Source organism: Cannabis sativa, chromosome 2 (genome assembly GCF_029168945.1).
Source record: "Cannabis sativa cultivar Pink pepper isolate KNU-18-1 chromosome 2, ASM2916894v1, whole genome shotgun sequence".
Lineage (NCBI taxonomy): Eukaryota > Viridiplantae > Streptophyta > Magnoliopsida > Rosales > Cannabaceae > Cannabis > Cannabis sativa.
In genome coordinates, this window is record NC_083602.1 from 89,686,251 (window position 1) to 89,710,726 (window position 24,476).

General features: G+C 29.3%; 3 protein-coding genes across 3 annotated transcripts; all 3 read right to left on the reverse strand.

Moving 5' to 3' along the window:
• Window positions 1-2,837: 2,837 nt before the first annotated feature.
• LOC115720518 (uncharacterized) lies at window positions 2,838-5,170 on the reverse strand. Its single transcript, XM_030649665.2, has 2 exons — window positions 4,386-5,170; window positions 2,838-3,817 (listed from the first exon to the last, which is right to left on the reverse strand). Exons 1-2 carry the CDS (start codon window positions 4,900-4,902, stop codon window positions 3,084-3,086), a joined length of 1,251 nt encoding a protein of 416 aa, XP_030505525.2. The 5' UTR covers window positions 4,903-5,170; the 3' UTR covers window positions 2,838-3,083.
• A 3,217-nt stretch (window positions 5,171-8,387) lies between these two features.
• Window positions 8,388-10,545, reverse strand: LOC115720679 (uncharacterized). Its single transcript, XM_030649847.2, has 2 exons — window positions 9,753-10,545; window positions 8,388-9,281 (listed from the first exon to the last, which is right to left on the reverse strand). Exons 1-2 carry the CDS (start codon window positions 10,423-10,425, stop codon window positions 8,548-8,550), a joined length of 1,407 nt encoding a protein of 468 aa, XP_030505707.2. The 5' UTR covers window positions 10,426-10,545; the 3' UTR covers window positions 8,388-8,547.
• An 11,125-nt stretch (window positions 10,546-21,670) lies between these two features.
• Window positions 21,671-23,795, reverse strand: LOC115718855 (uncharacterized). The gene is made up of 2 exons (XM_030647664.2): window positions 23,389-23,795; window positions 21,671-22,592 (listed from the first exon to the last, which is right to left on the reverse strand). Exons 1-2 carry the CDS (start codon window positions 23,714-23,716, stop codon window positions 21,832-21,834), a joined length of 1,089 nt encoding a protein of 362 aa, XP_030503524.2. The 5' UTR covers window positions 23,717-23,795; the 3' UTR covers window positions 21,671-21,831.
• Window positions 23,796-24,476: the final 681 nt, after the last annotated feature.

The following is a 24,476-nucleotide window of genomic DNA, read 5'->3' on the forward strand; positions in this document are numbered from 1 at the left end:
TTGAAACAATATGTTAATTACTTAAGTGTTTCGAAAGATTTTTTTTTATTATTATTTCTTGTCATAGTTAAATCTCTCATTAATGCTGATTAAGGTTTAAATTTGTATATTTTAAACCTTTAATTATGTATATAAAATAAATTTAAATTAAATATTTCATAATTTTAATTGTAAAATTATTTTAGTTAGAAATATTCAATTTTCTTTGATTGATGTTGTGTTATATTTAAGGTTTGTGGGAAAAAAAATTGGTAAATGATTAAAAAGAAGATTCATGGCCCAAGCTTCATCAAAGCCTTCCCAGGCCCACGTCCATAGCCTAAGTCATATATGTTCACTATTCCATAAGGGATAATTTCACAAATACACAAAAATAAGTAAAAAAATTACAAAAATAAAGTTTCACGGAATTTTAAATATTTTTTATAAATTTTTTAATTTTATTTACAGTATATACGATCTTTTTATGTTGTATTCATGTTAATTTGTTGTTGATTTTTTGTTATATGTATGTTATTTTTGGTTGTTGTTTTGATGTTATAAAGATTTTATTTTCATGTTACTTTTATGTAGTTTTCTTGTTGTTTTTACAAAAAACCGTAAAAATGTAAAAAAAAATTATTAAACGTAAAAATGTAATTTTTTTACAAAAAATTGTGCCTTATCTAATTATCCCATTCCACAAACTGATTATGAGCACCTAATTAATTGCGGTAAGTTGAAAAATGCCTCTTTTATTAATCAATTAATCAAATTTATCTCTAATTTTATATTTATTTGGAACATACCTCTTTTTATATGTATTGTACCCAAAATACCCTGACATAAGAGAGTCACATGGAGAGTATCTTGAAGTGACAGGGGCAAAATTGGTACAATATTTAAAAAAAAAAGGTAAAAATGATAGACATTAAAAAAGAGAGTAAAAATAAAAGAGGACAATATAAAAATGGTATAGAGTATAATTTCCTCTAATTAATTATCCATGTGGGCTGCTTGTTTTCCTTCAGGCCCAACATCAACTGACTATCTCATCGTAGCCCACGTACCTGACACCCAGAGCTGGCCTAAGCAATTTAAGAGTTTTAAGCGAAAAATTAAAATTTGCATTTAATTAATAAATATATATGGAATATTTTTCGATGAGTATTACCTATTAAAAGTACACCCATATATTTATAAAATTTTCTCTTGCATTGTACTAAGTGGAGAATCGGGATAGTTTTGTAATGAAATTGAGGTTCTTGAAAAGTAAAAAGCTTATGGTATAGTTGAGCCTAAATGATATTTTTATCTACATTTGCCTAAGCCTACATTATCACATGTTGAAGTTCTTTTGATTTCCAAGCATTTGTTGTTGACATTAGTGGAGAAGGTTAAATGATGCAATCATATTAAAAAATTAGTTTGTGAATTTGTTTAAATTGAGTTGACCATATATGGTGAGTCTAAATATTTATATCATTTGTAAGTCATATTATTTATTTCTCTAATTGAACTTTAAGGCAGTTGAGTTAAAATTCTGATTAAATATTATAATTGAGATTTCAAAAAAAAGACAATGTAGTATAGATAACAATGGTGGCTTACTTGTGTGTTTGCTGTTGTTTTTCTTTTTCATTAGTTTAGTTTGGTCTTTACTCGAGGACGAATACATGTTAAGTTTTGGAGAATTCGTTAGGTCTATTTTATGCATTTTTGGAGTTTATTTTAATGCATTTTTTATTATTTTATTGTTTCTTTGTTCAAATTTATGTTTGGTATTTGTTTATGTGTTTTCCGGAGAAATATTGGGAGATCTCCATTTTTGCCTATTTTGGTGCTCTTCATGCATTTTTATGATAAAAATGGTTAATTATCATAAAAAAGAAAATTTTAAGATTTAAACAATGCTTAGTTAGAATTCTCATTACCTAAAATTGGTCAAAATTCATATTTTTAGCTTCGAAATTCATGGTCCAAAATCAAGAGTTGTCTCTTTCTTGAAATAAAATCAAGAATTAAAAATTTGGGAAACTTCTATTGAATGTCGCGACTTTCTAAGCAATGTACGATATTGGAGGATTTTGAGAAACCTTCTTAATTTAGTATTTAAAGGGGGTAAGGAGCTAAGTTTTCAAGGCATTTAAACTTAGAGGCCAATTTGGAGCATAGGAGGAAGGCTTGAAGCAAAAGACACCATTAAAGGGCTCCAAGTAGTGTTATTTCTCATGTATCTTTATATTTTATATGTTTTTGATTGAATCTTTGTTAAATTGAATGGCCTAATTTTCTCAAAATATTATTATGTGAACCATTTGAATTTATTTTATGGATTTAATGTAATTATTCAATTTAATCTTCTTCTCTTATTTCAATCTCATGTAATCTCATTTAATTTTGCAATTATTGATTGATCACCTATAATTGTTATTTATGAATTCGAATCAAAATTGTTTGATTCTGAAAAGTGAAATTTAAATATATTTTGATTGTTATGGATGGAAATTAATTTAGGACGAAAGTATCTAGATTATTTATATGATTTTATGAGTTGCTTTGTTTAATGCTTTGTTTGAGATTAAATTTTACTATAGAATTATTGAGAGTTTTCACATAGATTAGATTTGTAAGTCTTAACCAGATTATAAACTACTTAATGCAACTTGTCAATTAAAAAGGAAGAAGAGAAAATATGTAATTGCATTAGGAAATAAAATAATAAATAGTTAGGAATCATAATAATCTTTGTTTCTTTTTCATTTGTTTATTTCTTTAGATTTTTCTTAGTCAATATGGGATAAACTATATTGATATATAAATAATAATAGATCGGAAAACACCTTTAATTTTTTTTCCACTTTTATTAGCAAATAGAAAAGTAACAAATAATCCAAATAGTTCAAAGTTAATCAAATAACAATGATTACATTGATTGTAATAAAAAAATTAATGAATTAATACATGGGCTGTTATACCCTTTTATTTTCCATTTTAATTTGCATATCATCATATACAATTATGATGTTATTTCTCAAAACCAAAGAAAAAATTTCCATATTTTTATGATTAATTTCTATTATCATCATCATCATAATCATAAATTAGAACTTAGCAACTTCTTCAAACATGGATGGCCTTTGAAACCTGCAAAACTTGCAAAGAGGAGAATACAACGACGTCGTTTGGTACTTATCTTCCCCACCCATCATCGGCATTGGAACTCCAACCTTGACAGGACTAACGTATCCAGGTCTGTAAGTCTGACCCAAAACTCCTTCCACAGAATCCGAGAGATTAAAGAATTTGAATTGAGTTTCCAAGTGAGCAAAAGAATCTCCATTTGGGATTTGATAGTTATGGACTATGTTCTCTTTTTTACCAATGGGTTTCACTTTAATGTCAATTTCCAATAGACCTGGAACTGTTACTTTGACACTGTTATAATCGTCAGTTCTCTCCAAAACGACTTGTCGTTTAGTGAGAGAGCTGTCAGCTCTCCATTCGGCCTCACCCTCAGTTGGGATTTGGATGGATTCACTGTCCCAACTGACGATGAGAGCATCAATGTCGTCGTTCCATTGTGCTACACGTTTCGCTCCAATGACAAGGGTGTGAGTATCGAACATGACAGACAAGGCTTGGACCCATGTGAAGTCTCGGGTCCTTCCTTGAGGCCTTGTTCCAATGAAGTGCGCGTTTATTTGGAGATTTTTGTCAGAGACAATTGCAAAGTTTCCACCCTTTGCACCATGGAAGTAGAACATTACACCGTCACCACCAACAAAACGCGGGTCGTAGCAGAGTGAGCCGTAACCATTACAGTTGGGTCTTCTAACTGCCAAAATCACAAACACAACAAATTAATACAAAAGAGTGAGTTTTTCTTTTTGACAGAAAGATTTTGTGCTTGGTTTTCTCATTTTCACCCTTAAAGTACATATAATTTACTTTATAAGAATGTTGCTATTGTTTAGTAGGTACTCTTATTTAATTAGTGAGAATTTTGAAAGAGCATTACAAAATTTTAATATTGTTGGTACAATTTAATATATTTTAATTTAATAATTATTAATATCATTCATAAAATGTCCAACTTTATATTGGTGAGTACCATTGGTAAAAAAAAATATGAGACAGAATATTGAATGCTTAACATTAATCAAAAACTAAACTTAGAATCTATTGTCATGCTGTAAATTAATTAAATATTTGGTGTGAATAATTATACTAATTTCTTTCTGCCATCTATACTTATTTATTTATGTAATATATATAAAATAATATTTGTATAAAAAAATAATTTACCAATGGTAAATAAATGTTAATTATCCAATTGAGAAATTTATGTTAATTTTAAATTATATTAAATTAATGAAAAAATATGTTTATTTATTTATGCTTACACTTGCAAGTGACTTCACATTTGCTGCTACAATCAACATAACAACCCTTTTTCTTGTTGTTCTTCTTAGGTTTTCTCTCGGGGCATTCGGCAGGACATGTTAGGGTTTTCGATTTACATTTCCCCCTAGCTTGACAAAATGCACGTTCCCTTCCCGAAGCTAATGGCGTCAGATCATCATAGTGTGTTGAAGCAGCATAACCGGGTGGCTTCTTTGCCTTAGCGTTGTTACCATTATTATTTCCATTACCATTGCCATCGTTGTTCTTTCCATTGTTGTTGTTGCCTTTGTTGTTTCCGTTGTTACCATTGTTTCCACTGTTACCATTACCGTTACCATTTCCATTGTTATTTCCGCTATTGTTGTTCCCGTTGTTGTTTCCATTGTTACCTCCACCGTTTCCATTACCATTACCATTATCAGTACCTTCGCCACCAACAATAATGGCCATCTCAATTGAGATAAACACTACAAAGAGAGCCACTAATAGTACATATGATGACTTTTTTGTAGCCATCTTTACAAAGGGATTTTTTCTTTTTTATTGTTATTGGGATTTTTTGTTTGATGAGAAGTATATAGATATATGTTATGTGTGTGTGTATATATACCATATATACATAATGTGTATGGTAAATTAATTAATCAAGTGTGTACAGAGTAGCCAAAGCATTGGAGTTAGGCTTAAGTTTTGGCATCAATAATAATTGATCATCTTCTAGACTAAAATACACATTAACACATCTAAAAGAATAAAAATATTTGGAGTGTTTCTATATATTGTTTGAAATAATAATGTTATATAATACATTGACTTTTAGTAACAAAATAAACTCCAATTTTAAATCTTATTTGGAAGAATAATTATATGTACGGTATACTTAAGACTTAACAATATGGCTTGCTTTTTTGTTAGTAGCTTGATCTATACCTAATCACTAGTTGTAGTTGTTATATATAAGATACATAGTTACCTTTTATGGTAACTAGTTACCACTCTGGTTACCATAATAGTATCTAGTTACCCTTATCAGATTTTTCTATAATTTTTATTTTTTTTTTATTTTCTCATAAAATAACCTTTTCGAAAAAAAAAATATAAAAATTCATAAAATTTGTAATTTCATTTTTTTTATGTATATGAAAGGAATTTTAATGGACATAATTCTCATTGTACTCCATGAACTATTTAAGAGAGTTTCAGTCTGAAACAGAGTTGGGCAAAGCTTGTTTTAAAACTAAGCTACAAAAAATATAGCTGGATCTTACTTTCATATAGCTAACTATAAACATACATAATATTCTCAATGAAGTAAAGTAGAAAAATAGCATGCAAAGAACCACATGCAAATTTTATATTATATATAGCATTTAGTAACTTCAAACTAAAAGAAATCAATAATAATAAGACAAACAAAACAACACTTCAAGTTGTAAAAGAGGACATATATTTATTTAAATATGAATATATTATTAGGTAGGGGTATTATACTTGCTTTTTTATATTGTAAATGTGGTTTTTATTTTCGATATTTGAAAAGTTATAATTCTATAATTATAGTAGGAATCTCACTATATATATTTGAATTTTTTTAAATAATTTATAGTATCAAACAAAATTTAAAATAATCATTTACAAATACATAAAAAGATAGACACAGGATTTATTGTTTAAGTTTTATTTTCAATATTGTAAATTATTTATAAAATTTATAAGATTCTTGCTATAATTACTACAATATACACAATTATATAAAGTAAATATAAAGCAAAATGCATCTACCTAAAAATATTTCTATAGTTATAAGTATGACTATATTAGGCATCAATAATAATCAATTTTACTATAAAGTGGTGTGTTGCAAATCTTTAACAATTTTTTTAAAAAAAATAAGCATTAAATTAACATATATTGAACTTAATATTTTCTTTTGAAAGCTATTGAACCTACTATTTAATTGGATAAATAATAGTATAACACCTAGAATGTGATTATTGTCTTCTAACATTTCTTTATAAATATTTTGAAGGCAAGTGTTTGAACTTGGACACCCACAAGAAAAGGAGCGGTTGATGTGGAGAATTAAGTTGCAAGAATTATTGTTGTCATGATGGGTTTTCATCGACCACATGCCCCATTATCATGCTTTTATCCTTTAAGTTTCATCAAACATTATGGTATCACAAAACTATTAGGTAAGTTTTGTTCCGAAGCAAAGATATGTACGGAGCGGTTCGTTCTATTCAGATATTCACGACTTAAATTTTTTTTCATATAAGCCCTAAAAGGAGAAGGAATGTTGGCATGCCAACAAACCTGGCTCTTATACACAGGTTTGTCACTCTGGCTGCTTCATAGACTGAGGACTGGCCCTACAAACCAACACGAGTGTTTTCAGTGTGCTTTGTCTTCACTCGCACGCTTCTTAGGAAAACTTCCCAGGAGTCCACCCATCCTAAAATTAGGTCAAGCACGCTTAACTGTGGAGTTCTTTCGTGATGGACTACCGAAAAATAAGATACACCTTATTGATAACAATCAATCCATTTAAGCACTCTTCAACTGTTCTCAGAATCATCCAACTTGACCTTCCCCAAGCAGTGTGGGATTGCACAACTTACCCAGTATTTCTTCTTACAGATCACGGGACTACTGACTGTCACAAAGTCACTGAATGTACACACTCTTAAATAGTGTTTTGGTATACTCTTATCTATTTCAACATATAAGAGAGCTTTTCAGTTTAATTTCTTTTCATGATCATATATGTTATTGTTATTTATGATAATCAGTAAAATTTTAAAAAAAAATTAAGTAGTTTACAATGTCGAAAATAAAATTTACACAATTTGTTGCACTAGCTTGCGACTATTTTTGTATACGCGTGGTAAGTAATTGTTTAAACTTTATTTTCAGCACTGTAAATTATTCAAAATTTTGTAAAGCTTACGAATAATCCTAAATAATTATAACATACACGATCATAAAAAAATTGAGCAAAAAACTTTTCTTGATAATAATCTAGTAGAACAACCTTAAAAGAATCTACTGCAGAATTTTTCAAAACTATAATAATAATTAGCGTAAATATCATTCTACACTTAGGGGTGTTCATCAACCCGTTTAAATTACCTGCACCGCAAAAAAAAATGCAGTTTGAAATTATTTACGGTGCGGTCACGATTTAAATTTTTCTTAAACCGTACAGCCGGTACAGTTTGCATGCGGTTTTAATTTGTTATTATGCGGTTCAAACCGCACCTCACTGTCCAATATAAAAATAATATTTTTTATATTTATTTAGGTCCAATATATGAATGTCCAACTCAAAGCCTACTAATTATTGTATTATTGAAACTTAATTTTTTTCATATTTATAATTTCAAGCCTTATGGTAACTTTGAGAAGTGTTGCTCAAGTTTTGTTGTATTTATGATAGTTTAATTATTGGTGATAGTCCAAACAGTAGAAACTGTAAAAATTGCACCGCACCATACTATTTTTTGCAGTGCGGTTTCTGCGATTTTTTAGTTTCGTTGTGCGAGTGTAGTTTGAAAAATTGGAAAAACCAAATGTGCAAGTTAGTTGAAAAAATAGTCAAAATATATGTTTTGTGTTGGTTCGAGAGTTGGTTAATTTTTTTTTTTTTAAACCGATGAGTACTCTCAATTTGAGGTGTCGGTTTGTAATCAACTTTACGAAAAACTAATAGTGTTGGTTGGCTAGCTAACTGATACTAAAACACAAACCGAGACCAAAGAGTATATAAAGCAGACCAAACCCACGTCAGTTAAACCTTTGGTCTCGGTGATCAATTGAGACCATAGAGTAAATTAAAAAAAAATTCACATAATTATTAGTTTGTAAGTATATAGCATGTATAATAATTTAAACTAATAATTCATCAATGAATAAGGCAGTCCATCATTTCATAGTTTGATTATTTCAATTACATGTTCATTGTTAAAAAAAATGCAGTATAAAATATAAAACAAGTGAAAAAGATTAATGAAAAAATGAATACATGGACATTTTTTTAGCCCTTTATTTGTGTTTTACAATATTAAATTACAAAATATAGCATAAATAAGAAATTAAAGTATGTTTCTCAAAACCAAATATAACATTTATTGTTATGAATTTCTATATATGTTATTATCATCAGAATTGAGCAACTTCATCACCATTGTTTGGCCTCTGAAACCTGCAATGCTTACAAAGAGGAGAATACAACGACGTCGTTTTGTACTTATCTTCTCCACCCATGATTGGCATCGGAACTCCAATCTTCACCGGGCTCACGTACCCAGGTCTGTAAGTCTTACCCAAAACTCCTTCAACAGAATCTGACAAATCCAAGAATTTGAACTGAGTTTCCAAGTGAGCAAAGGAATCTCCTTTTGGGATTTGATAGTTGTGGATTTTGTTCTCCTCTTTCCCAATGGGTTTCACTTTAATGTCCATTTGGACAAGACCTGCCACTGTTACTCTGACACTGTTATAATCGTCAGTTCTCTCCAAAACGACTTGTCGTTTGCTGAGAGAGCTGTCAGCTCTCCATTCAGCCTCTCCGTTAGTTGGGATTTGGATGGACTCACCGTCCCAGCTAACGGTGAGGGCATCCACACCATCGTTCCATTGTGAGACACGTTTTGCTCCAATGACAAGGGTGTGGGTGTCGAACATGACAGATAGGGCTTGGACCCATGTGAAATCTCGAGTCCTTCCTTGAGGCCTTGTTCCGATGAAGTGGGCATTTATGTGGAGGTTTTCGTCGGAGACTATGGCAAAGTTTCCATCCTTTGCGCCGTGGAAGTAGAACATTACACCGTCACCGCCAACAAAACGTGGATCGTAGCAGAGTGAACCGTAACCATTACAGTTGGGTCTTCTAACTGCCAAAATCATAACAATTTAATTAAGACACTTCTAATATTTTTTACCTTCTTTTATGAACGCATATTTTACTATAGAGAAATTTTGGGAAATTATGTATAATTTAAAGTAGTGTTTAAATAAAATATAAAATAGCAAATTGTCTCTTGTCATTATTTTAAGAATCCCTTTCAAGAAAAGTATTTTAAATTTTTTTATTTTTTGTTGAATGAAAATAAATTTTATTAGACATAAATATCCGCTAAAACAATGGACTGAAGAGCAAGGAGAATATCGCTCTCAGTAAAACGACGACCTACGTTAAATAAGAACATAATAAATATCTTCATAAAATTATATTTGATACCTACGGTAAGAAATTTTGATGCGTATAAAATATAAAATAGTTGATGTTAAATATTAATTGGCAAGATGATTAATTAAGTGAAAATTAATTAATTAAATAAATTAAGAGATTAAGGAAGGCTTACACTTGCAAGTAACTTCACATTTGCTGCTGCAATCAACATAACAACCTTTCTTCTTCTTGTTATTCTTAGGCTTTCTTGTTGGGCATTCCTCTGGACACGTCAGCGTTTTCTTGTTACATTTTCCTCTAGCTTGGCACAATGCCCGTTCTCTTCCTGAACCTAACGGTGTTAAAACATCGTAATGTGTTGAAGCAGCGTACCCCGGTGGCTTAGTGGGTTTCGTGGGTTTAGTGGGTTTAGTGGGCTTCGTTGGGCTTGGGCTTGGGTTTGGGTTTGAGTTTGGACTTGGGTTTGAGTTCCCATTTCCATTACCGTTACCGTTACCATTACCGTTATTACTTCCACCGTTGTTGTTACCGTTTCCATTTCCATTATTACTTCCACCATTATTATTTCCGTTTCCATTTCCATTGTTACTTCCACTATTGTTGTTTCCATTACCGTTACCGTTGTTGCTTCCAGTGTTGTTGTTACCATTGTTGTTCCCGTTATTATCTCCAGTATTGTTGTTGCCGTTACCGTTACCGTTGTTGTCTCCAGTGTTATTGTTGCCGTTGTCATTTCCGTTATTGTTACCACCTTGGGCTTGGCCCATAACGTTGATGGACAATTCAATTGAGATTAACATAACCAAGAGAGCCACAATTACATGTGACTTTCTTGATCTAGCCATCTCTAATTAAGATTTATATAACTAATAATTATATGTGTTTTTTTTTTCTCTTTCTCAATATGTTCTCAATACTTCTATTATTTGAGAAATAATGAAATATGTTTTATGAGATTGTGAATGTTGTGATTATAAGTTGTGTTTATATAAGGCCTAAGGGGTGTTAATTAATCAAAAATTCTATACTAAAAGCATGGAGTTCGGCTTAAGGTTTGGCATCCATTAATTAATTCTATAAAACTTATATATCAAAGCACCTGGACATAATATTAAATATATAGAAAGAAAAAGAAAAAGAAAACTTTTTGTAGAATATTTTATTTGGTTGACTTCTACTACTAATTAACAAAACCCCCCAAAAATTAATTGTATGTTATCATATTGGAAGAATTATAATAATTATGATGATTGTGTTATATAATTACTATAGTGTAGCCTAATGTGGCACTAAACACATGATGAGGTGGCACTAGTTATAACAATTTTTTCTTTTAGCGGCTGTTGGTGGTGGTTCTTGCTGTGCCATTTCGCGTGATGCGAATAGTGTGGCCCATGCACTAGCTAAGTCTGTTACTAGTCCTTTAGGAGTTCAGTTGTGGACAGATACTTGTCCTATATTTATTGGTCCTTCTGTAACAGCTAATTTGCTTTAATTTAATGGCATACTTTCTTTCAAAAAAAAAAATAAGAGTAGTTACAATGTGATACATTTAGCTCAAGAACAGTTTTTGGCTATTTGGAGTCTAGTCCACAAAAAAAAAATAACTGACTTTCTATATTCTATCTTTTAAATATATTACAAAAATTTTATTTATTTTTTATTTAAACCAAATAAAATTTATTACTAAAACCTAATATTTTTTAAAATTTTAATTATTTCAAATATATAAAAAAATTATTCAAACCCAAAACAATTAATAAAATATATACAAGCAATGAATATTAATATTCTATAAACATAAAGCACAAATAATAAATTTTAAAGAAACTTTAATATAAAAAAAGAATTTAAAATATTTGATGTAGTGTTTTTTTAGTTTGATTCTTTAAACATTTTAAAGGTTCTCTATTTTAAAGTATCTCACGTAAGTGCTCTAAAATAAATAGAATGACATTACACTAAAAATTATATTAAGACAATTATGTATTAATTTATGTTTTAACTTTTATAACTTTCATTAAAATTCAGGTCACACTAAAAAAAATAATATAAATAATTGCTTTCACTTAAATTTTGTTTATAGCTTTGTTCTTGGTTATACTACTACTAGGTGTGTTTTTAGAAAGCCTTTACAGGCTACACAATACGATTTTCACAATCTTTATAATTTCATGCATGAGATATATTTATATATATACATGTTGGAATTAAAAAAAATCAATTAATAAAGAAACTGATAATTTGCTTTTAACAAATCTTTTTTAGCAAGTCAGTGTGTGCTTAGAAGTGCTTCAAAGTTAATATTAATTAATGTATATTCTGTCAATGAGTCTGACCCGAGAAAATTGCTTTATATATTCTCATACATTAATAACAACATCAAATTAATTAATAATACTTAAAATGACTACATAGTTAATTAGTTTGGATTGTAATTTTGACCATCTCACCAGCTTAAAATTATTTATCAATAATTTTAAATTTTATAATTTAGCAAAGCATGTTATTCGGTTAAATAATAAATTATTCTGATTTGACAAGATTCTAAGACCGATGGTAGATATTTGTATCGTAAATTCATAAATAATTTATGTTAAAATATATATTTACCGATAAATATTTTTTAACAAATTATAAATTATAATTAGTGAGGGTATCATGTCATGATTTTTGTATGAGCATTGCTATTAAATATTTTAAAGTATTTACACTATTGTATAAGATGTTGTAAATAGTTAATAGTTGAATAACATGACTAATAATAGTAGTGTATTACTTTTTGTGGTGCTTAACACTTTATGTGTTCTCAAGGCCATCTCAAGAATCTAAGAGACTGTTTGGCTGTGTTTTTAGATTTTAATTTTTAGAATTGTGTTTTCAAAAGTGAAAACAAAAAATAATTTTTTATTATTTTAAATAATTAATGGTGTTTGGCTCAGGTTTTTTAAAAATATTTTAGATTTTTTTTTATTAAAAAAAAATTAATATTCTACACCATACCATGACATGAACTCATCCAACCTCGGACTTAGACCCAAACCTGGACTCGAACCCGGACTCAGACCTGGAACCCGAACACGGGGTTTGGGGTTAGGTCCGGGTCTGGGGTCGAGGTCCGGTGTCCAGGTTCAGGTCTAGGCTCGGGGTCCAGAGTCCGGGTTCGGGTCTAGGCCCGGGGTTCAGGTTCGGGTCTAAGTCTGGGTCCAGGTCTTGGTCTGGGTTTGGGTCCAGGTCCGTGTCTATGTTTGGGGTCCAAGTCCAAGGGGTCTGGGTCCGAGGAGTCCAGGCCCGGTGTCCGGGGTCCGTGATCCATGGTCCATGGTCTGGGATCCTGGTTTAGGTCTGTAGTCCATGGTTCGGGGTCTAGGTCTAAGTCTAAGGTCCGTGTCCATGTCCGTGTTCCAAGGTCCGGTGTCCGGGGTCCGAGATACCGAATTCGGTGTCTAGGGTACCAGGGTACCGGGTTCAGGGTCCAGGATATGGGGTCCGAATATGTGAGTAAAAATGTAAAATATAATGTTAGACAAAAAGAAATTGTTTTCAAAAATTGAAAACTACATTTTGATGTAAATTGTTTTCTAGTTTTTTAAAAACTGATGTTTTTTATTTTTAAAAAATTTGGCCAAACAACCCCTATTAATTTTTAAAACTATTTCTATTTTTATAAATTAAAAATATTTTTTAAATTATGAAGTCAAACAGTCCTTAAGAGGCCTTGAGCCCATGCCTCAGCTATCCCATCCTTAAGTCGGTATTTGGTGTCCCTTAATATTTCTAATCATCATATTATATTATGTATTAATCATGAAGTATATTTGTGAACCTAATCCTAATTATACACTCCATGAAACTTATAAAGACAGTGTGAATCAGATTTAAATTGACCTTAATAATTTGGTGAATAAGCCACTCTCTAACTTCTATATATAGTTAGGTCGTAAGTGATAATATTCTTTCTTAATTACAAAAAAGAACACTATCATTAACATTATATAGCTATAAACATAAAGATATCTCTATATATATACTTAATGAAGTTAAGTAGAAAAATAATAAATTAATGACCATATGCAAATTAATATTATATATATGTATAGCATCATCATCACCTAGGGTAAGGAGAAAAAAGAAATAATTAAGAATAATAAAAGGACAAGTTGTTGGGGGGTCAAAAGGTGGCTTACTTACAAATGTGAAAGAGAACAAGAATAAAACACGTAAAGCATAATTAATTAATATGTGAATTGTGATCACCAATATTTGTAGTAACAATTTTCATAAATTAAGAATTATTGTTTGCATGCATGCCAAAAAGACCTCCACGAGAATTAATGAACTATACACATTAGTGTATGTATTATATATATTTGTGGGGGCTATTTTTTATCATTTAGTGTGTAATTACTAAGTTAAAAACATATAATATATGTGTATTTAATTATTTTAAAAACACTCAGTACTATAAATAAGATAATTCTTTTTGAGTGGTGCTTCAGCCCTAGCTATAGGACACAATGTGTGTCCATAACTAAATCACATCAAACATGTAGTTTTTAATTTTATCTAATCACTAAAATCTTAGCAAAGTTTAAGAATTTTTCTTTTGTTTTGAAAAACTATCATTTCAAACATTCAATTGGTATTGAGGAAACTCAATCAAAGCAGTAGCATTAGTTGCCAATGCCCTTTTGGCAACATTGTGTGGCCATGGACATGCAAAATTAAAGATGCTCGAAATCTTAGAAATTAAAAATACAACTAAAAAATAAGTGAGAGTGATTCCTACAGATAGTGATATAATTGTTAATATCTCATCTAATTAACGAAAAGCCCCTTAATAGTACTAGCAACAACATCAGAATCACTTTCTAAAATTACAAATACAAGCATCAACCCCTCGAGTGAGGGGATCCTTAGAAGGTAGACTCTTAGAAGTCACCCACACAATGTCAGCATCATCATTTCTAGCAGTTGCTATTGTCATTATATGCTCCATCCCAACTGCAACGTCACAATTAATCTGTATCAATTTGTCAGTGGCGGATTCCAATCCAAACAAATACTAGCATTAGATTCTAAAAGAAGAGAGGAAGCATAATTTGAAAAACACTACGAAAAAAAATTAAAATGATGGGAAAAGTTTACTCACATTGTTATGAATTTTGTCATTTTTAGCCATCTATATGGTACCCACCACAATTGATGCATACATTAAAATATCATTGGTATCAACACCCATAGATGTTGAGACCATAAGAACTTTACCCAATCTCAACACCTTGTACCATTATCATTAAGGAGAATTAAATCCTAAGAAAAAGATCTCTAGAGATGGTAAGCAAGGTTGTAGTGAAGGAACAAGTGTTCCATAGATTCCGTTTCACCCCCACACAAAAGACTCATCAAGTCATCAATCATGATCTATTACCAATTAGATAAAAATTATGTTTAGTGTAATTAATCGATCTATTTATATAAAAATATGTGTTTTGTCCCATATTATTTATTGTTGTCCGTATTTTTACCTTGACAACACATGGCTTTCTCATGAAGGCCCCATCTACAGGCCAAGAAAGCCCTCATAAAGCTTAAATAAACTAAGTCTAAGCCTTACCCAAGTCTAGCATCCGAGAATGCCAATTATCCATCTTCTCGAATAAGGATAGCTACTGAGTGGACTAGTTTTGTTCAGAGAAGCTAATTAACGACTTGCCTCCAAAGGTTCCAGTGATTCGAATGGAGCTTAGCCTACCGGACTTGTTGCAAGCTATTCATGGTACACCCAAGGCCCTTCAAGGCGTGTTGGCCTATACTGATACCTTTCAGGGTCGGCCCTAGACATAGGCGGACTAGGCATGTGCTTAGGGCCCAGTCATTTTAGGGGCCCAAATAAAAAAAAATACCTTTTAAAAAATGTATATATATTTTTAATAATTTTTAAAAATACTATTTATCTTTATAGTTAGGGCCCAAAAAATATTTTTGCCTATGGCCTATTTCAATTTAGGATCGGCCCTGATACCCTTGATGGGAGTATGCAGGAAAGAAATACGAATTTAGAACTATTTACCATTCTGAATGAAGTCTATGTGTTACACCTCTGACATGATCCCATAAAATTTGGGGACCTATCTCGTCTACCCACTCCCAAAAAGGCTCACGGCAAAAAGGTAGAATCTTCTATGGGATTGTCACGACCACTACTCTGATACACCCTTTCCCCATGCTCCAAACGACGATGACTCGCGCGTCCTATAAATATCAACAGGACAATGAACAGTTGTCACTTACTGATTTTATGGGTTGGGTCTCACCTACCAAGTCCAATACACCCAAAGTTAACACTTATCTTGTATTTTCTCCATCGATGGACTTTTTGGTATCTAAAAATTCTAATTGCGCCTAGATCAATCTGACTCTAGGTGCATGACTACCTATAAATAAAACTTCACTACTGCCATGAAAGAAGTTTGATACTACTGACTCATGGATTAAGGCTAATTAACGTAAAAAATTATTTTTTTCATTTCTTTTAACCTTTCTTTAGTTTCCAATTTTCTTTAAATGGGTTTTCGAAAATTTTGGTAAACACTCATGTATGAGTAAATTGTGGGGTTTATAATATATATCTATATATATAAGTTATTGAGTTAATTATAAGATATTTGTATCTATATATATGTATAAGTTGTTGAGTAATGATATGTGTTTCTCAAATATGCATTAAAATATGATGAAATTATAAATTTTATGAGTTTTTATATTTTTTTTTTATGTAAAAATATGGATTTTTTTTTAAAAAAAAATTATTTTATGAGAAAATTGAAAAAAAAAAATATGAAAAAACTAGGTAGAGGTAACCAGGTAGTCTCGTAACCAGCTATCTTATTTTTCTCATATTTTTTACTTTTTTCTAACATTTTCTTATAAAATAATTTTTTTTTTAAGATAAAGTCATATTTTTACAAACTTATACCTTAAAAACCATAAAAATAAAAATTCTTAATTAAATATTACACATAGTGATATGATATTATTTTTAAAAAAACACAATAGGTTGTTCATAATATGTATTCCTCTTATGTTTTATGAGTCTATATTGTTAGCCACCACCTAATAAAACCGATGGAAAAATCAAAATTAAAGTGAATTAGGCCTACAACTCAACTCCAACATCAAATTTATTATCATGCCCAATCCATGTTCCTTAAGCAAATTCATTAATGGGCCTTAAAACTGAACCTAAATTAATGCACAAATTAATGAAAGTGAAAATTACATGAAATATGGGATTTTATAACAAAGTTAGAAAAATATGGCATTTTTAGGTTTGCCACTCTTCTATGGCATTTTTTCACATTTAAGATTTTTTATGGTATTTGATATGCCATATTTTTATAAACTTATTATCCAATCCCATATTTTATGTTTTTGATTTTAGCTTAATTAGTTTTATTTATTTTTTAATTTATTTTACACTTACATTTTAGAGTTTCTTTCTATTTAAAAAATTTACACCAAATACTACATTTTTTTTTTCAAACATTACATTTTTAATTTGACAAAAACATTTTACTTTTATACTTTTATTAATTTTTTTTTTCTTTTTTACTTCTTGAAACTTCAAAAAGTTTTTTTTTGTCTTTTTTATATATTTTTTAGTTAATTTTGTCTCTTTTTTTTCTTTTCAACTTTTAAGTCAGTTGCTACTTTTTTTTTTCTTTCTTTCGCTTATCTCTCTCTATTTTTTTTTGGGAAATTTACATCATTTACTAACTTTTCCAATAATCTTACAATTATACTTTGACACGCCCAATATAACATTTTTACTGTTTTTTTTTTTAAATTTGGCAGTATACTGCCTTGATTCAAAAATATGGACATTAGTTATAGGTTTTTATATATTATGTGGCTTATAGTTTAATCTCTTCATTTTTTTAAAAAATAGTGGTTTAAAAAGGGATGATTTGACAACTTTATTATTACTTAAATTTGAAATTGAAGACAACTCACCCATCACCCACGTGATTCCCATTCCCAAGCTTATAAATGTATTTTGTTTCTCTCTCTCTATCTCTTTTTGTGGGTTGATGTTTATAGAAAAATTCTTGAGATTGGTGTCAAGATAAAGACCATCAACCAAGAACTTTACATAAAACCCTTCTCTCCATTCTTCACTATTTCAAAAACTTACAAAGCTCATTCCTTTCATTCTTTTTTTCACTTGAGTTTTGAGAGAGAAAATAAAGATATATATAGAGAGAAATTTATTGCGGGTGTGCTGAAAGAAAAAACTTGAAACGATGATGAAGGAGTGTGGAAGCTCTCTTGGTGAAGAGAGCATATCTCAGTAAGAATATCTTCAAGAAGAACAATACAGAGGAAGAAGAAGAACACCAAACAACTCAAACTTTCTAAGTAAAAAAAAATTCTTTGTTTCTTTATTTATTTTTTCTAAAACGACATAAATTTTATTGGGTTTTTGTTGTTGTTACTAATTATGTTTTCTTTTCTTTTTTGGGGTTATAGTTAGCTCTGGTTTTGTCAGTGGTGGTATTGTATCTTTTGAAGCCTCTTATAGCATATTTTGTTATTTTTTTTATGGTTTTTTTTTTATATTCTTTATTTTTTTTGTGTTGTTTTAGTTTTGTTTTAGTAGTGTTTTCTTATGTTTTTTATAGGATTGGGAATCCAAGTACACCCGGTCGGAATAATACCATTCTAGAGTTTTTTAATGCTTGTTTTTATGTTCTTTATTTTTTTTTTGTGTTGTTTTAGTAGTGTTTTTTTATGTTTTTTATAGGATTGAAAATCTAAGTACACCCGATCGGAATACTACCATTCCAGAGTTATAAACTCTGGTTATTACTCTGTTATTGAAGATATTAAAAAATTTCTTACTGAATCCCAATTAAATATGTTTTCAAAAACTGTATTGGAAGTTGTTTTTGATTGCGTAGAAGCTGTAAACTTTCTTCAGTGTTTCCTTGTCTTTGTATGTCTAACCTTTTTCAACTTCTGGTTGGTGTTTGTCTGTTATTAGCTTCGCGTTGTTGATGTCGATTTCTGGATCTAGTTTTTTACTGTTGTTTTCAAGTTTTTCTACCATTTTTTTAGCAACCAGCTTCGCATAGTCAACTATGTTGAATTTGTCGTTTTCAAATTCTCTTGTTTTTGACTCTCCTCCTACTTCTAATTGGTGTTCCAATGTGTAAGTCTGTTGTTGGTGTGTTATTTTCAAGTGTTGTTGTGTTGTTTTCGAGCATTGTTACATTCTCTTGAAATAATTATGTTCTTTTTCTCATTGTCCATTGCTCTTTATGAGAACTAGTATAGATTCCATGTCCAGTCATTTTTCATAATATTTTATTTACGTGGTATTTTTTTCCATATTAAAACAACAGTAAAATAACACTACAAAACAGTAATTTTTTGTTGATTTAGTAATTTTTTCTCTTTGCCAGATTTGATGGTTTTTTCCTAGTGTTTCTATAATTCTTGTATTGATTTGTTCGTCCCCAACCACGAAGGAGAGGTGTTGTTTGTGTTTTGTTACTATTGACAGTATAAAAGTAAATATATTGGGCCTGGGCAGTATAAAAGAAATAAAAATGGGATTGGACAGTAAAAATGTAAAGTTTGCCGTGTCCCAGTATTTTTGAAAATATTTGGTAAAAAAACAGTATTTTTGTAAGTTTCCCTTTTTTTTTTTCTAATTTCTCTTTGTGTCTCTTTTTTTTTTTAATTTTTTTTTCTTAACCTAATTTTTTTCTCTTAATATATATAATAAGTGTACATTTTTATATTTCATTTTTTTTACAAAAATTAAACTTGTTTTTTTTTTTTTGTTAAAAACTAATTATTCCATTAAAAACAGCAGAAAAAAAAACCCGTTTCATCAACATCATCCTGAAAAAAAAAAACAATATAAAAAATCATAATCTAAAAAGAATCCAAACTTTAAAAACTAGTTTCATCAACATTGAAAGAAACTAATAATTTCATTTAAAGAATACAAAAAATAGTTTCATCAACAAGATAATGAAAAAAATTACAATCTAAAGACGATACTAACTTTAAAAACCAGTTTCATCAATATTAAAAGAAACGAATTATTTCATTAAAAGAGGCAAAAAAAAAAAGTTTCATCAATAACATAATAAAAAATACACAATGCCTAATAACTAAACTTTTACAAATTAACGATACTAAATTTAAAAACCAGTTTCGAACATATAAATTTTATATCAATACCTAATAATCAAACTTTTAACTTCATTCTTTATTTTGGCATTTAATTTTTTATTTGCTTGCTCAAAAATTAGAGTTAATTTAAACATACAATATGCAACAAATATAACAAAGAGAATCATAAATTAAAATCAAAGAGAAAAAAAGAAACAAAATAAATTAAAGAGACAAAAGTGCAATAAAAACCATAAAAGAATAACAAAAAAAAGCAGTGGAATGTGAGAAACCAGTTAGTAAAACAACCAAAATAAAAACAAACAAATAAAAACCAGTTTCTTGAAATAAATTAATAAAAAATTGAATAAAACTCAATTATGAACAACAATAAAAAAAAAAAAAACTAGTTATAAAAACTAGTTACTTAAAAAAACCAGTTATGAAAATAATAAAATAATATGTGTGTCAGAAACTGATTAATTAAAATAAAATAAAAATTGTTGTTCAAATATCATACAATAATAAAACTGGTTTTATACAAACTAAAAAATATATAATAATATCATAAAAATTGAGCAACCCCATTACAGAACAGTTAAAACCTGTGAAACCAGTTTCGACATGTGAAACCAGTTTCGACATGTGAAACCAGTTTTGACGTTATAAAAAATCATAACAAAATACAAATGTTAATAATAAAGTTAATTGAAACCAGTTTCATCAGACAATCAAATAAAAACATACACACACACAAATATACAAAAAAAAAAATACTAATCACAAATATAATCAAAACAACACATAATGCCTACCAATAATTTAATAACAAAATATAAGTGTAAGTTTCCAACCTAGAAACAAAATAATAAAAAAGTAACTTGAAAAAAAATTCTAATAACATAATGAAACTATTTTTTTTAATTCTTTTAATGAAATTAATAGTTTCTTTCAATGTTGATGAAACTGATTTTTAAAGTTTATATTATCTTTAGATTAATTTTTTATATTGTTTTTTCTTCAGGATGATGTTGATGAAACTGGTTTTTTTTTTTTCTGCTGCTTTTAATGAAATAATTAGTTTTTAACAAAAAAACAAAGAAAAAAAATAGTAGTTTAAATAAAAAAAAAAACAAGTTTAATTTCTGTAAAAAAAAATAATATCTATAGTTGAGATCATTTTTATTTATTTTAGTATTTTATTTTTTTAAAAAAGAAAAAATAAATAAAAAGAAACACAAATTTAAAGTTTTTTATGGCATTCCTCAAGACTTTTTCCCATATTTGTAAGTTTTTTTAAAAAATGTCATATTTAGTGTAATTAAGTTTTTATGCCATATATATCAAAACTTATCTTTATTTTCCCATATTTTTGTAAATAGCCCTTAATGAAATACATTGCCCAAATCCATTATTATATTGCCTTGTGATTAAATTCAAATCAAATAAAAGAAATTTCACAAATAATAGTGATTCTATTTCTAATCATAAGATCAAACAGAAAAAATGTGGGCCACGGCTCATGTAATGTAATTGATGGGCCCGTTTAATGGTGAAGCCCACACTTGTTTGAAAAATATAGGGGTTTTTATAAAAATACTGAATTTGAGTAAAAGTTTACAATTTTACTCATACGAAATTTTTGATAAAATTACTATCTTTTTATAAAACAACCAAAAAAAAAAAAGATATAAATTAAGGATACCTACATTAAAAAAAAAAAAGTAAAAAAGGAAATAAAATCACCCGTATGTTAATGTTTTGCACCACTTTATTTTTTAAAATTATCATATATATCGTGTTGTAACAAGTGATAGCTCATTCAAAATTGAGGATATAAATTCAAATTTTAAACAATAATAAGCTAATAATAAGACTTTCAATGAAATAATAATGAATACATAGACACATTTGTAACCCTTTATTCGTGCTTTAGTTCAGATACAATGCTAAATTACATAATATCACATAAAACCAAACATGTTAATTAAAATATTTCCAAACCAATTAAAATAGTATTAATATTATTTCCATTAATTTAATCAATTAGATTAATTATATTATCAAGAAGATAGAGCAACTTCTTCACCATTATTATCAATGTCGTCGGAATTAGATATTGGCCTCTGAAACTTGCAAAACTTACAAAGAGTAGAATACAACGACGTCGTTTGGTACTTATCTTCACCACCCATCATCGGCATTGGAACTCCAATCTTCACGGGGCTCACATACCCAGGTCTATAAGTTTTACCCAAAATCCCTTCCACAGAATCAGACAAATCCAAGAATTTGAATTGAGTTTCCAAGTGAGCAAAAGAATCTCCTTCTGGGATTTGATAGTTATGGATTCTATTCTCTTCTTTCCCAATAGGTTTCACTCTAATGTCCATTTGAACTAGACCTGTCACAGTTACTCTAACACTGTTATAATCGTCAGTTCTCTCCAAAACAACTTGTCGTTTTGTGAGAGAACTGTCGGTTTTCCATTCAGCCTCACCGTCAGTTGGGATTTGGATGGACTCACCATCCCAGCTGACGGTGAGGGCATCCACGTCATCCCTCCATAGAGGAACACGTTTTGCACCAATAACAAGGGTGTGAGTGTCGAACATGACAGACAAGGCTTGGACCCATGTGAAATCTCGGGTCCTTCCTTGAGGCCTTGTTCCGATGAAGTGGGCATTTATTTGAAGGTTTTCATCGGAGACTATGGCGAAATTTCCACCCTTTGCGCCATGGAAGTAGAACATTACACCGTCACCGCCAACAAAACGTGGGTCGTAGCAAAGGGAACCATAGCCATTACAATTGGGTCTTCTAACTGCAAAAATTACAACAAATTTAAAAAAAAAAAAAAATCATTTTTTTAAGATGTCACAAATGCATATTGAGTTCTAATCACATGTCTATAAATAAATATTTTATCGATATAGTAAAATTTAATATCAAATTTTATCTAATTTAATTAAATAAATAATATAAGAAACTAATTAACGGAAAATAATATTAAACTTCAATGTGTGTTTTTTAAATATGGAGAGTGATTTGTGAAGTTGGTATTTTCTCAACTACCAATAATAATTAATTCTATCAAAGAAGAAAAGCATTAATTGTGACTCTCCTCTCATGAGAAGGTTGTGTTGAGTTGGAAATTATTTAAAATAGTTTTAACATGTAATGTACTAAAAAAAGAAGGTTGACTTATTTATAGAACAAAATGACATATAAAACTATATAATATATAGTTAGATTAGATCAGTAAGTGCAGTCATAAAAATAAGATCTATATATATACTAGATAGATATTGTTTAGCACTACTATAAAAATCACTTTTTAGAAGTAATTTTTCTAATACACAATTTAATTAGAAGCAATATATGTACATCTATTTTCAGTGCATTTACTACAAAAAATAGACGTTTGTTAATGTATTTTTGTGTTGATAAAAATTATAAATATTATGCTGGTAAAATAAAATTAACTTTTATCAACGCATTTTTACGCTAATAAGTTAGCAAAAGTGACATTTTTTTTATATAGTAATACATGTATATATTCCAACACAAAAACACAAAATTATATATAGCTAATTTGAGATCTAAGGAGTGGGGCTTACATTTACAAGTGACTTCACACTTGCTGCTACAATCAATGTAACAACCCTTGTTCTTCTTATTCTTCTTAGGCTTTCGCTCCGGGCATTGCGCGGGGCAAGTTAGGGTTTTGGAAGTACATTTCCCTCTTGCTTTGCAAAATGCTCGTTCTCTTCCCGATGCTAGCGGCGTTAAAACGTCGTAGTTTGTGGTAGCCGCCCAATCCACGGGCCTCTTCTCCTTCTTATAACCACCACCTTGGCCTTGGCCCTCAACACCCAATTCCATTGAGATTAACACAACCAAGAAACACACCATCAATAATACACATGACTTTGTTAAGTCACCCATATCTAAATACACAATATTATTATGTTTTTTATCTGAATTAATTCTCTTCTATAAATTATGAGATATGAGTGTGTGTATTTATAGTACTTATAGCTAATAGTGCAATATATAGCTACTTATTATAATAATACATATATAATATAATCAAGTGTACGTACTATATACTAGCTAGATATAGGCCTTGGATTTCGGCTTAAGAATTGGCATTAATTATTTATTAATTAATTATATTGATTAATTCTTTTTTTCTAAATCTAATTAAACAGCTCAGCTTAGCTTTGATTTAATAAAACAAAACAAAAAAATTGGGGACATTGGATTAATAAATAATCTATGGATTTTGACCAAATGGGGTTTGATATATATTACGTGGAATATATTGCATGCAATAGTATGCAACCAAAAAAAATCTAATTATTATTATTATTATTTGAAAGAATTATAATTAGTGAAAGTGGTTAGATATTGCTTGTCTTTGTATATAGACAGCTTAATTTGCACAAGTTGCACTATATTAATTTATGTACAAAATAATTTTCCATTAGAATTAGAATGTTGGAATAAAAGTTTTCAAATTAGTTATTTGCTTTAATTTTTTAAATCTTTTGTAGCAAGTCATGATGAATTGTGCTTAGAACTCCATCAAAGATTACGGTGTGATTGACCAATTAAATAAAATTATACAGCAAATAATTAAAAGTAAATAATTATTATACGTGGATTAAATTATAATTGAAGGATGTGGTTTTAAATTTTATTA